The following is a 14,375-nucleotide window of genomic DNA, read 5'->3' as shown; positions in this document are numbered from 1 at the left end:
TTTAAATTTACTGTAATCATGTGCCAAAGCTTGAAATGCTTGTGAATGGCCAGATACATGGGAAAATAAATATGCAAATACCATCCCCAGGTTTACCAGTGGGATTCTCCAAGCTATTTCCCAAACACAGGGCTCAGCCCGTACCCGTCATTGGTTCTGGTCACTTCTGCAGCACTGCAGGAAAGGCAGTGTGAAAAAATGCTGGGTTTTCTGCAAGCTGAAAACCTGTGGGTAAAGCTGGGGGTTGCAAGGGGCTTTTTGTGATACCTTTTTCCTCAAAACTGTCTTTTTGTGTGTGGCTTTAACTGGAAGCAGATGCAGGCACAGGGAGCTGTGATGCTTCTCATCCCACAGCAGTCACAGGATGTCACAGGACAGGGAGTTATTTCAGGTGTAGGCTTGGAATAGAGAGGATCTTCTTGGGATCTTGCCCGGTGCTGCAGTTTATTCCCTCTGCTGTGAGGGAGGTGGGTCAGGGACACAGAGGTGCCTCGGGGAATCCCTGCGGTGGAAGGAGAGTGCTGTGAGAGGGAGCTTCATTCAGCTCTGCCTGGGAGGAGGCTGCAGTGAGCTCTGGCTGCCAGGAGGCACTGGGCAATTAAACAGTCTGGACACAGGAGGAACCTCGGTGAACGTAATCAGGTCAGGGGCACCCCTCTGTGTCTCGGTGAAGAGCTTATCCTTGCTGTTAGACAGCTGAAAAGTTGAATTAATAGCACTTCATGGGGTTTGGACGTACATCCAGCGGGAAACGGGCTGGATCTACCTGCACAACGTCACACAAACTGCAGATTACAGAGCTGTTGGCTAGAGCCTAACACACACAAACCAGATTTATCTAGTCTCCCCCCCCTCAGGTGTTTTTTCTCCCTGTGCACGAGGCAGATGTTTGGTTGTTTAAGATTTAAAATCGTCTACCACTGAAATAACTTTTCCATAACGAGGCATGATTGGGAAGGATGGATCAATCCCCTTTTCAATACCAGAGAAGTGCGAGGCTCGGAAGCAAGCACTAAGTGATTGACCAGGCTGGATGCTCTCCCTGCTCCCCTTGTCCCCTCTGCTTAATTCTTCCAGGTTTGAAAACGACTCTGTGCTTCTATTTCTCTTTTTCTCAAAAAAATCAAATTCTGATACAAATGGGGAAGGATGGGAATGCGTTTATTTCTTTGCTATTTAAATACAAGTATCCACATATTTCCACGCTTTCTCGTAACAGTATAAAAACCAGATGATTGGACTTGTAGCTTCTTTCAAACACTTGCTGAAGTGGCAGGTTCTGAGGGATTGATGGGTCCTTCTGGGCCGTGACACCACCCCTGGTTGCGCAGCCTTGTCTTCTCTTATCAGGGCGTTAGGAGTCAGCTGGGAAAGAGCAGATCTGCAGGCCCACGAGGAGAAATTAAACATCCTGGACAGATGTCGGGTCAGACCCGCGCACTTTCAGCTGAAGCTTTCCAGACTGGTCTTGACCCGTTCCATTTCATGCAGAAAACTGTAGAACTGGGGCAAAGTTAACTCTGCAGAAAAAAAAAAAAGAAGAGGCATAAAGTCTTAGATTTTGGGTTACACTTCTAACATTGGAAAAGCCACTCTGGTGCTACCACAGAGCAACTGGTGTTCACCTAAACTAGGCAGGATTAAACACTTTGGCTCTTGGCAGCTGTTTCTTCGCGCTGGGCTGCGTGGGGGTTCCAGGCTAGGAATCTCCTACCAGCAACCGACACTTGGGAATTGTTTACTTTCTTCATCTGCCGTGCTCCTCTGACCGTTTTTCACGGCTCCGTGGCATATCTATATTTAGTTACACAAAGATGTGAAGGCTGCCCAACAGTCCGTGTCCCCAAGTACTTCCAGAGTGACTGTGTTGGGGACAGGACAGGGCAGGAGCCGGCGCAGCCTCCAGCAGCGATGCTCTCGCAGTGACCCCTGCTGGGTCTGCACCCACAGCTCCCCCACCACCAGCGACACCCGGGAGCTGCTGCTGCACTTTCCTGTACTCAAATGCTTGCTTTTTTTTCCAGAACTGTTAACTCACCTATATATACGTTTTCTGTTTGGCTCCCTTTTTTAATCACCAGCTTCAGCTTGGGGGGAAAAAAAAAGCAGAGGTATTTTAATTCAGAGAGACCTGTATTCCGAGCACCACAGAAAGACAGAAGAGCAGGAGTCTGCTGTGAGTTTCAGACAGCTTTGACAGGCTTTTTGGGAAGTGTCATTGTAGGAATAGATTCCTTAGGCATTGGGAGGATCTCTGGAAGTCCTTATAAATTATCCGATTCCCCTTCCCTCCCCCAGATAGCATGACCTTTGCTAGATTGAGGTTTTTGAACAGCTTTTTGGGGTGGGCTATGCTTCTGTGATACATGATGTCTTCAGAAGGGAAACAAATCGCAGCGTGCCTGCTGGCAGTTGCGCTCAGCAGACTGAAGCAGACGCCCTGTTGCAGTTTGTTCCTGTGAGATCTAGCTTTTCCTCCAGCCCCTCTCACAGCCAGCACTTCCCACACGCCTGGTCATAGCTTGTTCCTAAACTGCACTACAACCCGAACTCTCTGATGTAGGAGATTTACCTGTAAGAAGATACTTCCCACTTTTTCCAGTTCACTGCTTCCAGCAGTCACTGTGAGTCAGAAAGAAGAGAAGGGAGATAATCTGTTAGCTAGACTGTGAAATAAAAAGTTATTTAGCTGCTGTCGGGTTTCCCAACCCGTTCAGTTTCTGCTTTAGTTCTATTACCTCCAAACTTCCACTCCATATCTATCAGCTGGTTAATCATCAGCGTCTGACCAACAGCCAGGCGCGTCAGGGTGGGGGAATTCACCTTCCACTGCCAGAGCAAAAGACACACAAGCAATCAATTCAGAGAGGCCTCGATTTATGTTACCTGTAACTTCAGCAACAAGTCAGAAAGGAGGTGGACTGATGGCAGAAGCCCAAAGTGGAGGTGTGCAAAGGGGCAAGCTAATGCGGTCGGGAGGGCTTCCAAAGATGTTTGAGTCCTGCTAGGATTTCCATCTGCCTTGTCACTTCTGTAAATGAAACTCACTGTTTTTTGTTTTAACACTGGTTCAGTGTAACAGTATCTGCGCCAAAAGTCATGTGTTCGTGTAAATGCGTGACCCCAGGGCTCAAAGCATGCAAAGCAGGAAAACAATCAAATGAAAGCCACACAGAAGTGCAAGAATCACTAAACCGATGAGGTAGAGGCCACGACAAACCAGAGGTATCATTAGACAAAGTTACCCTTATTAGTTACCCGTTTAAAATTCTGAGCTGGTTTTAAAGAAAACAGTCAAAATGCTGACACATCTCAGTAGCCCAGTGGGGTTTTACAAGTTCCCACTCAAAGACTGTCATTTTGTTAGCTTAGAGACAAGAAAAAATATATTAATACCTGTTCTGCAAAATAACTGGCTTTTTCTTCACTGAGGCCTGTGGGAGAAACCATATGAGATTACTATATGTGATAAATATTAATTATCTTTTATTTAATGAAAGTCAGGTGACCTACCTAGAGCAATAAAATCTGCTCTGACTTGTTCAGAAGACAAATTCCTCTTCAGGGCACCTGAATAAACAATTCAAGGAAGAAAAATCACTTTTTCCTGAGTCAAAGCAATCTTTACTGAGTCAAATAAATGCTGGGATGGAGACCCTGCGATAGAAAGCCTCTGTTCCTGGACTGTGTTTTGAAACAAACCACAGCTCGTCAAGATAGGAAATACAGTTGTGCCTGCCGGTGTCTTTGCAGATGCCCAGTGCTTTAAAAGTCAGGGCAATGGAAGTGCCTGAGAGAGAGAGGGAGAGATTTCATTGCAGGTATCCATGGAAACAGCAGCAGCAGTTGTGTTTTGAAGTTGCTGCTTTCCCTCCTATAGAAGCTTTGCTTGTTAAAGGAGAACTGTTAAGGCTGGCAGGCTACTAATTTGACCTACCTGCTGTGTTTTGGATTATGGGTGTGAACGTGTGCATATAACACTTTCCCCTGCTGTGCCTGCCTCCTTTGTTCTGGGGCACAGGCAGCACATGGAAGTTTACAAGGATTCTGTTCTCCAAAGCCAAGAGCAGGAATCTCATAAATTCAAAGAGACTGCCAGGCCCACGTGGCTTTCCGTCTGTGTCGCACACAGGCAAAGTTATCGGCTGTAATCTGTTCCCATACTGTCTGTGGCATCCCAGAGCTAACGAAAAGTTACAAGGGAATTGGAGCCAGCTCACACAAACAGCAAGGAGGAGATTTGAGTGCACCTAGGCCAGAATCAGGAAGGGAGAAAACGCCGATTCCACATTAAATGCCCCCAAGACACTTGTAGGAAAGGAAATTATCCACTGAAAATTATCCAGCAGAAATGGCTCAAAGTAGTAGAATGAAAATTTAGACCAAATGCAGGAAACAGTTGTGTACGGCTTCACTGCTGTGAGGAAAGCTATGGGAAACCCAGGACTGAAGGATAATAGCAAGGGACTATTAATAACAAGAAGGATCAATGGGATGAACCTGCAGTGGAGGTGTTTGATGCATTAACATGTCAAACGGCAGCCACAACATCACAGTAATTTCATAAAGTGCTGGAGTCTGGGGTATTCAAAGGGAATCCCCCTGCCCCTCTTCCCCACTATTTATAAATAAGAAACTGCTGGACACGTGTTTTTCTAAAACGAGACAGCAAGGACACGTCTCCTTTACGTGGCCTAGAATTATGCTGGTTTCCAGCCCACTCTAGTGGGGTGCGTACACTGCCTTATCTGTCTCAAACAGCACTTGTCCTTGTAGGAATTATAACACTGGGTCACTTGGATAGAAGTTCCTACAAAGACTTAGTGCCAAAATAAGCCTGGTCTGGCAGAAACAGATTTACAAGTACAAGTTAAACCAAGCACTGTCACAGTGTTCCGCTTGCATTTGATGCATAGATATTTAAGTGAGTTAAGTCTGTGAAAGGTGCGTGCATGCAGGGTGTAAAGAATACAAAGCCCCAGTCTCCAAAAAGGGACTTTTCCACAAGAGGATTTTTGATTCTTAAAGGCTATGGCATTTATTAGCTACCATTAGCACTTATTGTGCAGACCAAGTGTACTGCAGTACTGAAGACACACTTTAGCAGCATGCAGGAATGGACGCAATAGTTTTGGCCTCAGGGTAGCATATGCAAATGTATCACTTACCATTAGGTACCAGAAGAATACTTTTGACAATGCTTTTCAAGGGACCCAAGCTGATTTTATTCATGGTGGCAAAGTCTGAGAGCTGAGTCAGAAACCTTTCTACCTGTTCAAGAGAAAAAGCAGTGACACAATCTCATCTCTGCGTGTTTCTCACCAGGGAGCTGCATTCACACACTTGTCAGAGTTCTCTGCACATGCCTTACCTCCTTGGGCTCTGTTAGAAAGCGGAAGAGCACTTCAGTCAGCGCTGAGAATTGCTGTGAAGGAACAGGAGAGTGTTACGGAGTTGGGCATCAGCATGCATCATTTCTCAGCACCTTGCCACCCCCTTCACCACCATGACAAGGTGACGATTTACCACACTGATGCAGCTCCACCTGTCCCCAGGACATTGGTCCCAGAGTTTGACCTCCCGTGCTGGCAAGGTGCCCCAGTCCTCAGCATTACAAGATGCCTATGGATGGGATTTCCTCATGGATGCTTTTTAGAGACTCTCAAAGGGTTTGAGCAGCTGGTAGCTGGCACTGCACGGGGCTTTTGTGACTCTTGGCTAATCAGAAGCTGCTGTTCTATCCTGTGTAATCCATCTGTGAGTGGGGAAAGATGCAAACATCTACTCTCATGTTTCACAAATCCCGTGGGGTAACCAAACTAACTCAGGAAAGGAAAAGAACCAATTAAAGGTCTAGTCTCTGCCTTCAGTTTTCTGGCAGGGATGGAGAGCCTGCCTGCAGGGCAGAGCACCACCACCTTGCCTTCTCTGCCAGCACCAGCGCTGGCCCTGACCTCCTGGGTACGCCTGGCTGGTCTGCTGCTGCATGTGGCTCATCGTGTCCCACCCTTGTTGTCAGCCATGTAACAGAGGTGGCACTGGGCTGTTACCCATGGTTCTGGCAAGGTGAGCTAAAAAATCTACAGTTCTTTCATTAACTTCAGCGTGAGCTGAACCAGCTTCTGCAATGTGGCCACACACCCCCAGTGTGTTGGCAACCTGGAGGCAGATGTGTATCACTGACTGGGACAGGAGGCAATCACAACCCGAATGCTGAGAGAACCCAGCGCTTGACAGGACCCTACAGCCTCCACAGGGCGTGACGTGAGCCCCTCCATCACCTGGAGCACCTTGTGGCCTGAAAAGCAGGCTCCCACAGGAGCTTCAGCAGGAGGAGATGACTAGATGATCTCTATGGTCCCTTCCAACTCTAGAAATTCAGTGAAATTCAGTGAAATGCATGGGGCTGTGCTGCTGAGCAGGGGGGCATGTTCTGCAACCCTGCCCCAGACACCAGCAACCGTGGATCCCTTCTGGAGCGGGCTGAGACCTGGCAGGGACCGTGGCACCGGGGCCTAGAGGCCTGACTGGGCTTAGTACTGGGTGTTCTGGGGTGCAGGGCCTGACTGGGCCTGGTACCAGAGCTGTTCCAGGGCTGTGGGGACTGCAAGGCCAATGGTGCCCAGTACTGGGGCTGCTCTGGGGGTGTGAAGCCTCCTGGGCCCAACCGGGCCCAGTACCGGGGTGCTCCGGGGGTGCAAGGCCTGACCCGGCCCAGTACCGGGGTGCTCCGGGGGTGCAAGCCCTGACTCGGCCCAGTACCAGGGTGCTCCGGGGGTGCAGGGCCTGACTGGGCCCGGTACCGGGGTGCCCTGGGGGTGCAGGGCCTGACTGGGCCCGGTACCGGGGCTTCTGGCCCTGGAGGGCAAATGACGCCCGGTACTGGGGCTGCTCTGGGGATGTGGAGCCTGTTGGGCCCGACCGGGCCCGGTACCGGTGCTGCCCCGTAGCTGTGGGGCCGGCTGGGCCCGTGTGGCGGCTCACCCCGGCTGGCTGCGGCTGCCCTGCAGCCCTCGGCCCCGCGGGATCCCGGGCCGAGGCTGCTCCCGCCGCCGCTCCCCGCCCTCCCCCGGCCCGGCCCGGCCCCACCTGGGCGCTGAGCTGGGTGAGGTTGTGCATGTCGCCGCTCACCGCCTCCGGCACCGGGTCGCGGGTGAAGTTGAGCAGCCCCATGGCGGCGGCGGCGGCTCCGGCGGCTCCGGCTCCGCCCGCCCCGCCCGGCCCCGGCGCCCGCCTCAGCCTGAGCATTGGCGGCCGCACTTTCCGCACCGCCGCCGCCCCGCAGCCCTCGGCTCCGCACCGGCGGAGAGGGGCGGCTGGGGGGACGTGGTGGTGCTCCTCCCGCCCTCCGGCCCCTGGAGCAGCCGCTCGGCCTGCCCCATGGCGGCCCCGGCAGCTGCAGCCACGGTGATGGGGAGCCCCTCCTTGGCACCGGGCGGGTGGGACTGGTGGGCGGTGGGATGAATGGCCGGTGGGACCGGTGGGCAGTGGGGTGGGTGGCCAGCAGGCTGGCATGCCTGGTTGCCCACCTCAGGGCTCGCAGAGGTGCTTTGCCACAGGCCCCACAGCCATGTGCGGGCAGGGGGGAGCGTGGCTGGGTTCACCTCCCAGCACGGCTTCGTGCACCATTAGTCGGTCTGGTAGAATAATTGTTTTTGATGTGAAGGTTTGGGACAGCCTCTTTCTTTCCTACACAGAACTAGTCGGTAGAACCCCCAAATTTGAGTTGCAGTACATGTGTATGTCTGTGTGTGTTTGTGCCAATAAATGTTTACTCTTCATTCTAAGATCTCCGTGCTAGAGGTTTTTAGCCACATGTTCAGTTTTGTGCACTTGATCACTTCCACGGGAAGTAAAAAGTGTGATTGCTGGCAAGTGTGGAGCTTAAACCAGGCAAAAAGGGAGAGAACTGGGGGTACCCTCCGTGTGCAGAGGCTTAAACCTGCAGGGTGGAGATCTGGCTGATGGCTGATTAGTGTAAATTGTTTTTCTGTACCAAAAACTCAAATAAAATGTTTAAAAACCAGTTTATAGGATGAATGGGTTTTTTTCCCCTGAAAATTTCACTTAGGACCTGAAACCCGGGTGTGATTTTCCCTCTGCGGCTGCTGCTCCCAGCAGTGGCACAGACCCAGGGTGATGGGTGGCCCCGGGACAGAGCAGCTCCTCGTGTCCCATGGCTGGGCTCCTTGGGATGGACGGGATGGGTAAGGAAGAGGCAGCTGCGGGCTGAGCCATCCCATGGGCAGAAAGTGTCTAAATGTCAAAGGGATTTGAACCCTTTCTCACCGTAACCCGTAAGCAGGAGGTCTCCTTGGTTCAGAGACCTGTAGGAAGGCAGGTGAGTTGGAAAATCACTTTTTCACCCTCTCTACACCGTCTCTTTCTGTTTGTGCTCGGGAGGAGGGTCTTGATCCAGAAAATACTAAAACTGGATGTATTCCCGAAGAGGACAATGGAGCTGATCCTGTGCTTGAAGACTCCCTGGCCTTAAGCTGCTATTTTCCAGCTTTCCAAGAGCAGGAAGATAAGCTCTGGCAGTTATTTCACTATCAGTGTGAATGTGTCTGTTCCGTTTTGTCTGGGAAGGTGTTCACTGGCTGCCCAGGTGGACACAGCCTACAAAACCTTTGTGGAAGGTAAAACTGTGGCAGCCCACAAGGCTTCTGTTTTATTACTGACACTTTCAATTGCAAATGGGAGCATAGGAAATGTTATAGTGCCGTTCATTGTGAAGATACCCCAGCTGAGAGATTTTCCATACATGGGGTGGAACTGTGTATCCTGATTTAATAGGATTGTTGAGGTGAAAAAATTGCTTGCGGGGGTGTTTGCGGGATTGGACCCTAAATATTTAGGACACCTTCACACAAAGTGTAGATTTTTCACAGTGGAATAATTTATCAAGTTCTGTGGTGAACCGCCCATATCAGCATGTTTAAAAACACAGGATATGCTTGTGTCTAAATTCACTAAAACTCATTCAGGGAGGTGTATGGAGCGGGTAGCATGGGATGCCAGTGTGTGTGAACATGATATTCCTGGACTTAAAACGTTCCATACAGCCTTATGGACATTTTCCTAAGTGCAATTTAATAATTGTGATTAATAATTGCACACTTTCGTAACCACTAAAATGAATTCACCTGTACTGTGTGGCAGAGAAAGTGAAGCAAGGCAAGAGGCAATTTTCTGTCCGGTTTCTCTGCCAGGATTAGCTGTGCGGGAGCACCCTGTGACTGATCTTTGCTTCCCTCTGTCTTTCTAGGGTGATGCTTTAGGAACTAATTAAGGATGGTCTCAGCGCACGCGTGTGTGCTTGTGTGAGCATGCAGGAGGGAGAAGCCAACGTTATTAAACAGTTTCCCAGGCAGCAGACCAAATTCTTGGGGAGAGCTGAGGGACAGGATCCAAGAAGAAGGGTTGAAGTTGAGGTACGTGCTCATAACATCCTGTCCAAACAATCACCAGGAAATTCGGCAGTCCCACCTCCCGGGATGCTGCTTTGGCTGCCGTGTGGCATGCAAGTGCCACGAACCCTGGGATGGGCACTGGTGGTTCTGTACTGGCAGGCAGGTTCTGCCAGCACTCATTTTTGGAAAGAATTTACTCAAAATAAGAGAGAAGATTTCAGGGTGAGGCTCTGGATTAGTTAAAGAGTGATGATCTGGATTAATTACAGGGTGATGGTCTGGATTAGTTACAGGGTGCCAAGTGGAAGGTGATCCCCAGTGCCCAGGGCAGAGCCCCCAGGGCTGTCCCTGTGTCCCCTGGCAGCCATTGTCCAGATGGGTGCCTCTGCCAGGCCATTCTCATGCAGAATGTGTCACTGATGGACTCATCAGAGCTGAGGACAAGCTGAGGACAGTAGTTGGGAGTCACAGGTATGCACACCAGTTCACCACAAATACTGGAGTGAAAGCAGCAGCAAAAAGCGATGGGGACAGGGACACACACAGGGAAACAGGGTGTTAAAAACGGTGCATTCCAAAATAAGCCAGAGGATCCGTGTGCCCTACTTCAGATGCATTTTTTAGCTTCATTTCACCTGTCAAAGTCCAAAATCTTCCTCAGCACTTGGAGAGTGTTACCTGGGGAAGGGTCCTTATTATATATTCCCAAGAAGTCAAATCTCAGGGTGTCACCGTCCTTCTTTCTGATGCCACTTTCTATCCAAAGCTCTCAAGACCCTTTGCAGTCACTCCGAGATTAACTTTGGAGTACCTTCCTGAAGCAGGGGAGCGTTGCCTGCACTTGGTGGCCTGAGAAGGGTCTGGAAAAGGTAAGAATGTGTGAATGAGCTGGGGATAAAACCCAGACACCTTTCACCGTGGCTGGTGCTGAGCCCACCCGCTTTCTGTGTATTCTGCCCATCTGCAGTGTCTGCCTTGGGCTGCGTGGATTCTGGAGAACATCTCTCTACGCAGGATGAGGAATGAGGGATGCTGCAACTCCTCCTGGCTTGCTGGCGTAATGGAGACTGCCCAGACGAAACCTTGGAGGGATTAGTCCTGTTCCCAGGGGAGGCTGATATAAATGAGAGTTTTGAGACCAGGATTTCAGTTTCTCCTGCAGTTTAGTGCCCCTTCCTCTCCCCCATCACCCTCTGCACCTTTAGCTCCCAGGCAAATGTTGCCAGAGGAGTAAATTATCACAAGCCTCGCATGCGAAGGTTGGGGCGGAACTGGAAATGCCACTGCTGGGCTCTGGTACACTCCTGCCTTGTGACCGCAGGCAAAACCCTTCCTCTGCTGGCTCCCCTGCCCATGAGCAGGGATGGGATGATAATCCCTCACCTGCCGGGGAAGGAGCCTCTCAGGACCTGGCGTGGAGGAGGCTCTGGGGAGAGTTCCCCCCGGGGTCCAGTGTGTCTCCGATAAAAGTCTATGTGCTTAGGAGGGCGGTTTGGGGAGGCCTCGTCACTTCAGATTAGGCTGCAGCAGGCGTATCCTGTTTTCTAGGAAAAAGAGGATTTTGTGGCCAGCTTTGTTAGAGAGGCATTGAAGATTTCTCTTTGTGTGCCTTTGCGTTTGAAGTTTACACGCTGGTAGCTGCAGACTTTCTAGATGTTCTGGTTACACGGGTGACACTTATTTTTAACCTTTTTTTTTTTTTATTAGAGGCTTGTATCATGTGGTCCTGGCCAGCCCACAGGAAGGGCTAGAAACTTCATGTAGGAGGGATAACACTTCCTATCTCCGTGTAAACACCAATTCCCCCCAGATGGGAAAAGCCAGCCCAGCTGTAGGGGAGGCTGGAGGCTCTGTTCCCACATGTGGCAGCAGGATGAGGCTTTCCCACAGTGGGGACAGACCTTGCTTTCAGTAGCCAGAGCCCTGCCACTGGGTAGCACAGCTTGCCCCTGGGCTCAGGAGAGATGCTGGTGGCAGGAGAGATGCTGGTGGCCGGAGAGCTTCTTCAGGGAGCAACGGTGAGGAGCAGTTGGTCACTGGGAGCTGCAATGGAGCGGAGCTGGTGGAACCGGTGGAGAGGCTGGTGGCCAGCGTGGGGCGAGGGCTTGGGCTGTGGAGCCAGTCGTGGAGGAGGACACATCCCATGGGTCATGCTCTGATGGGGTTTTGCAGTGAAGAACGCCAGGCAGTGAAAATGATTGTTGCTGTGGGCTGGGAAAGAGCCGCTGTGCCATGTGCTGTGTGTGCACCGAGATGGGGAACCCCGAAGCCTGAACTCAGCAGGAGCATTGCTATCAGCTTCAGTGAAAGGAAGAGTTCCTCCTGCTCCCTGCCCCGGGGTCGCTGGAAGAGCTTGCAAGTGTCCAAGGTGATTTAATGGTGCTGGTGCTTCTCCCTGCTGGAAGACCAAACATACCCATCACTGAGGCCTGGGAACCTGGGACCCAGAGATCCAGAGATGACATGGTTGCACTGCTGATGGCTGTAGGTAATGACACATATTTGCTCAATTGCTTTATTTGTCTGGGGTCTCCGGGCACGTTGCTTATGAAACACAGAGTAGTTTCTGACTCAAACACTTGGGTGCAAAGCAAGAGACAGCAAGTGATCGGAGCCAGAGCAGAGCTACAGGCAGGGAATGGTGTTGGTTTGCCTGGCCAGGGTGGAGAAGGAGAATTTTAGGAAGAGATGTAAAGTGGGAGAATAAGGTGGACAGAGAGGAGCTGGATCTGGTGCCATTACCTGGGGACACTGCAGAGATGGCAACAGCTGAGCAGCCTTTGCTGAGGAGGAGGATTCAGGGTCAGGAGTGAGGAGTTATGCATGGAAGGGCTGGCATTCACGCTGGAAGATGAGGATGGAGAGTCACTTCTGATTCCAATATCACTGGATATTGCCGGTCCCAACTCTGTTGCGATGGTGACAGAGAGAGGCTCTTTCAGCTGGTTGGTCACCAGTTCCATGGATTTAAAATCCTGCCTGGGGGAGACCGGCCAGATGTGAAAATGGCTCTTCTTGCATGATTTCTTCAGAAGCGTTGGGCAGGCCAGCTGTGCTGCCAATGGGAGTGTACAGCGGTGTACAGAGGACACACAGCCTGTGCCCAGGGGTGGGGAGGGACCCCTCACCTCTCCCTAGTGCCTGCCACTCTTCCTGGCTTCTCACAGCCACTCCAGTGATGGAGTGAAGGCGTTTTGCCCCAAGGACCATGTCCCACCATGTCTCCATGCTGGAGAGCCTCAGGACTGATGGGGAGCAGTGGTGGGGTTGCTCTGGTACCTGCCTGGCAGAGGCTGCCAGCTGCAAGCCCTTGTTGAGAAGGAATGGCTGAGAGCCTGGCACAGAAATATCTGGCAGGAGCCTAAATATAAAATCCTCTTTAGAGGTACCTTTTTTTCCCCATGAGACGACATAAAAACTCTCTTGACTGCTAAGAAACTCGCAGCATCTCTCTGTGGTTGTGTGTCCCAGACACAGGGAAAAGGGTCAGGGTTTGGCTCATAATCTGCCCGGAGCTGCTTTGTTTGGTACCAAGCCTTTTTCACTAACAGTACGCACAGACGTGCTCTCCTGAATTAAATGATAACTGAAGGGAAAAGAGAGAAAGAGGGCGTTTCAGCCAGGCGGGAGATTGATGGCAGGTCAGCGAGGCCAACAGAGGCAGGAAGGTTTCCGTAGAAAGGGAGAGGAGCCCGTGGATGCTTGAAGCAAGGACTAATTCCACCCTAACAGCGCCCTAGAAACTCTTCTGAACACAACCCGCAGAAGCATTTTGCTTTCCCAAATCTGGAAAAACAAACAGGAGTAAAATCTGTTTGCTGGGTTTTAATCGACTCATCAGAGTTGCAAATTAGCTTTAGGTTTATGCAGCGTGTGTTTTTTGAACTGTAATCTCCAGTGTTCCCAAAGGCTTATCCAGACCAGATTTCTCAGCTCCTCTTGTTCACTTGCGGGGCTTTTTTTTTCTTTTTTTTTTTTTTTTGCACGTGCAGCCACATTTTTCATGCTTGTGTTTCGCAGGGATGGAGGGGTGGTCTGGGGGAACCTGCTGTACAGGCCTTGGGCTGGTCCAGGCACTTCCTGCAGGGTTTGGATAGTTTGGCTAACTCATTTTTCCTCCTGGCCTTGAAAGCTTGTTTCTATCATGCCGGGATAATCACATGCCCTCTTCTTACTGTTGGACAGTTTTCGGCTGGATCTAGAAGTAATAGCAAGTGAGCCGAGAAGATTATACCCCACGTGGACTCTGGATGCTTTGTCTTGGGCAGGAGAGGCGCAGACTGTTTTCCTGGTCCCCAGCACAGCCCTCACAAGTGTCTCGCCTCCGGACGGCCGAGGGAAAGAACAAACAAAAAACTGACTGTAAAACTTGGGAGGCTTTGTCTGCCCGGCCCACGCTGTGCCCACGCTGACACAAAACGGGTGGGCAGAGGGGTGACTCGGTGGGGTGGGGGCTCTGCCCCTCATCAGGGTGTCCCTTCTCTTCTCCCCTGAGGGGGCTCCTCTGCCCCGGGGTCTGAACTACGGAGCCTCCAAGGGCAAAGCCCAGGAGGGATGCTGAGCTCTGGGGTGATTCCGGGCAGTGGGGGTGACACAGAGATGCCAGCGGGTACCAGGGGATGGGGGACCCCCGAAAAGGTGTGAGACATCAGGGGGGCTGTGGAGCCCGGGGAGAGGGATGCTGAGCCCCATGGAGGGGACCTGGTGGGGGGAATGGGGGCACTGGGGGATGCAAAGTCCCGGGTGATACATAATCTCGGGTGATGGGGAGCAGTGGGGGGACACTGGGACGCTGGGCGTGCGGAGCACCGTTGGAGGATGCGGAGGCCCCGGGGGTGCGGGGCACTGGAGGAATGCGGGGCTGCGGGGGCGGTGGATGAGGAACTCCCGGGGGGTGCGGAGCCCGGAGGAATGCGGGGCCCCGGGGGATGCGGGGCCGGGCGGGTGCGGTGCGGGCCCCCC

The 14,375-nt window shown here is 51.7% G+C and overlaps 1 protein-coding gene across 1 annotated transcript; it reads right to left on the bottom strand.

Moving 5' to 3' along the window:
* Nucleotides 1-1,140: 1,140 nt before the first annotated feature.
* On the bottom strand, nucleotides 1,141-7,238 carry COMMD7 (COMM domain containing 7). The gene is made up of 9 exons (XM_014954454.1): nucleotides 7,090-7,238; nucleotides 5,372-5,425; nucleotides 5,169-5,271; nucleotides 3,514-3,570; nucleotides 3,397-3,434; nucleotides 2,739-2,829; nucleotides 2,573-2,622; nucleotides 2,039-2,087; nucleotides 1,141-1,520 (listed from the first exon to the last, which is right to left on the bottom strand). The coding sequence occupies exons 1-9, from the start codon at nucleotides 7,171-7,173 to the stop codon at nucleotides 1,444-1,446; spliced, it is 603 nt and encodes a 200-aa protein (XP_014809940.1). The 5' UTR covers nucleotides 7,174-7,238; the 3' UTR covers nucleotides 1,141-1,443.
* Between the last annotated feature and the right edge of the window lie 7,137 nt (nucleotides 7,239-14,375).

Source organism: Calidris pugnax, unplaced genomic scaffold, assembly GCF_001431845.1.
Source record: "Calidris pugnax isolate Ruff unplaced genomic scaffold, ASM143184v1 scaffold50, whole genome shotgun sequence".
Classification (NCBI taxonomy): Eukaryota; Metazoa; Chordata; class Aves; order Charadriiformes; family Scolopacidae; genus Calidris; species Calidris pugnax.
Note: the sequence above shows the minus strand (reverse complement) of the source record. Positions and strands in the feature narration are given on the sequence as shown.

Excerpts from the sequence above, each read along its gene's own strand:
- COMMD7 (XM_014954454.1), bottom strand. The coding sequence starts at position 7,173 with ATGGGGCTGCTCAACTTCACCCGCGACCCGGTGCCGGAGGCGGTGAGC. Across the intron at positions 2,830-3,396 it reads CCAGTTATTTTGCAGAACAG|TGGAAGGTGAATTCCCCCAC; the intron begins GTATTAATATAT and ends TTGCTCTGGCAG. Across the intron at positions 1,521-2,038 it reads AACAGAAAACGTATATATAG|AGTTAACTTTGCCCCAGTTC; the intron begins GTGAGTTAACAG and ends TTTTTTCTGCAG.